This window comes from Blastomyces gilchristii, assembly GCF_000003855.2.
Source record: "Blastomyces gilchristii SLH14081 genomic scaffold supercont1.10, whole genome shotgun sequence".
NCBI classification, from domain to species: Eukaryota; Fungi; Ascomycota; class Eurotiomycetes; order Onygenales; family Ajellomycetaceae; genus Blastomyces; species Blastomyces gilchristii.
This window is the reverse complement of record NW_003101673.1, coordinates 839,396-842,486: the sequence shown is the minus strand read 5'-3', so window position 1 is coordinate 842,486 and position 3,091 is coordinate 839,396. Positions and strand designations below refer to the sequence as shown.

Sequence of the window (3,091 nt, the reverse complement as noted above, 5' to 3'; positions counted from 1 at the left end):
TGTATGTATTAAATGAAGATAATGTTGCTATACAACACTGTAGCTGTTTCTGTACATCTCTGAAAGCTGTTAATAGTTTCTTTATCTCTTTATATTTGATAAGTCAATAATATATTTCAATGCACTTCTTATTTCATCATCATCATCATTATCATTATTATTATCACTATCATCATCATTATTATCATTATTATCATCATCATCATCATTATCATCACTATTACTATTATTATTATCATCATTATTATCACTATTATATTATTGCCTGTCTTCATCCTCTCTTCAACACTTATTAAAATCAATCATGTCATCTCTCTTCAAATATTCTGCGGTTCTGCGGACCATCAAGGCACATGAGCACTATCACAGATTGAAGAGAGAGAAGAAGAAGGTATTTAAGCACAGAGAGACAGATTATAAGACATGTTATAATGCCTTGAAGAGGCTCTGTAAGAGAGTAGAATGATAACAATTTTAAGTAATACTTCTGATAGATTTAGACTGAACTAAGTATAGAAATAATGTGAATAACACTGCCTGTGAGAGATTAGAAAAGAAGATAGTGAAGAGTCTCATGCAGTAGCAGTGAGACTAGAAGAAGTTCTGAGAATGATTTAAGACTAAGATGAAGAGAGAGAGAGAGAAGAAGAGTGTTACTATAAATAAGTAACAGCAGAAGAAGATTGAGAAGATATTAAAGTAAAAGACAAAGAAGTCAAAACTGATAAGTTTTTTATTAAGAGATAATGATTTTTGATAACACTTCTGTTCTCTAATTGATTAGTAGAAGCTGACAGAGAAGGGAATTGAGATCTTGTTCAGGTCTCAAATGCACTCTATGATTCAGAACATTGAGAAGACAGCTCTGCTCTCTGAGCATGCTAATCTGCTTATCACTGAAGTGAAACCTGAGACAGCAGATCAGGAAATGCAGGATTTTGAGACATAGATTGACCTGGCTGAGAGGAAGCAGCAGAAACCCTTCTCTGAGAAGGCAGCAGAGAGAGATTTTGAGATGATTATCATCTCAGATAAGAAGAAGAAGAAGAAGAATAAGAATAAGAAGTGAATTATAAAGAATGATAAGAAGAATGAGAAAGAGAAGAAAGATAATAAGTAGAAAAAGTTTTTTCTTTTTATATTAGTTAGTTATAAGTTTGTAACTATTAGTTAATAATTGAAATTAATTTTAAGTTTTCAAAAATTATTGTATAAGTTGTAATCAATTATCAATATCAGGAATAATATATATATATATATTCAACTATCATGTTACTATAATGTATAAGTATCAACATTTTTTCAACATTGATATTCACAATATTAATATATTTTTAATGATATTATCTGATAACACAATTTGATAACACTCTCTTTCATAATATTAATATATTTCAAGAAATATGATAGAGATTAATCAAGATTGTTTATTTACTTTTATACATTGATAATATTCAATCTGAGTTAGTACTAAAATTATAACTAAGCTAAGAAAGAAGATTATTTTCTCTTATATTAATTCTTCTTACATACATCAGTGATCAGTTATTGAAAATAAATTATCATCTTTCTTAAATTATTATCATATCTTCTGAATTCACTTCTTTCACTTCTTTTACTTCTATTGAAGATTCACAAACTCTTCAAGAAATCACTGTGAATTACAAAGTCTATATTATTTACAATTCAATACAGAATACTCTCTTTCAATCATAATGAATAATCACTTCATTCTTCACATCTGATTTCAGGTCATGAAATTTATGAAAAACTCAACACAAACACTGAGATGAACTATGAAATAATTATTAACAGATTGTATTGCAGATTACTGAAGAGTTATCTCTCTGCTACAATCACTGCAACTTCATTCAGAAATATTCATCATGAACTGATTATAGCTCTGAAGAAATTTTCTGATATCTGAAGTTATCAGAATGCAGATAATAAAAGAAAAATAATCAGAAAATTACTACTGAGCTGATAAGTTACTCTATCAGATAATGATTTTTAATAATACTAACTTTCTAATTTGAAGAAAATCATGTGAAAATAATCATGTATCAGTACTCTGATTTTACAACTCTCATCTAATAACTTCTATGAATAATTACTTTATATATGTATATCTCTGAATCTTTCTCTTTAATTAATTGAAAACCCTGAATTCTGAACACTTCTTCAAATGCTTAATTCAAATCTTCATATTTTATATTGATTCTGTCTTCAGTTCAATCTCAAGATACACTACAAAGTTAATATATAATATCTAGAATCAGAGTTGAAGAATCATCAAAGAGTGTCTCTCACAGTGAATACATGAACTAGTACAAATAATCTTGCATTTATAAGAGTTATATGTTATTATATTGATAAGAACTGAACTTATCAAGAGATATTAATTGAATTTGAATTATTAATCAGTAGTCATACTGAGGATTATATAACAGAGATATTAATGACTGTGATTAAAAATAACTATTAGAATATTAGTCTCAGTCTTCTTACAATTACAACTGATAATGCTGTAAATAACTCCACTATAATGAATAGCTTGAAGCAAAAATTGACTTTGCATTTCTGAAATGATAAACAAGGTCATATTCCCTGCATTGCTCATGTGATTTAACTTATAATATAAACACTGATAAAGAATCTTAACATTGAGATGAAGAATAATAAGATGACTGATTCTTGCAATGAGAATGAGATGAAAGTGATTACTCAAGTAACTTTTACATTCACTTTGTAAAAGATAATGTTTTTTAACAACACTTTTTAATATTGCTTTTTAATAATGCTTTTTGATAACACTACTGTTAATTTTGAATAGATTGACTAATAATTTAAATATCACAGATTTGAAACATTGTTAATGTGATTTGTATCTTCTCTAAACAATAATAACAATTTCATGATATTTAACAAACAAACAAATCAGTCACATCACTGAATATGATACAGAATGTTAGAATACAGTGAAGTTCAACATATGAAATGACTGTTCAGGCTCTTCAATTGTGTCAGATGATTGATCATTAAATACAATACTCTGATTAAGAAAAGATTCAGACATTGAAACTTTCTAATA

The 3,091-nt window shown here is 27.4% G+C and overlaps 1 protein-coding gene across 1 annotated transcript; it reads left to right on the top strand.

Moving 5' to 3' along the window:
• Positions 1 to 304: 304 nt before the first annotated feature.
• Positions 305 to 1,069, top strand: BDBG_17207 (uncharacterized protein; the record flags this gene model as incomplete). The annotated part of the gene is made up of 2 exons (XM_031724983.1): positions 305 to 391; positions 950 to 1,069. The coding sequence occupies 2 exons, from the start codon at positions 305 to 307 to the stop codon at positions 1,067 to 1,069; spliced, it is 207 nt and encodes a 68-aa protein (XP_031578807.1).
• Between the last annotated feature and the right edge of the window lie 2,022 nt (positions 1,070 to 3,091).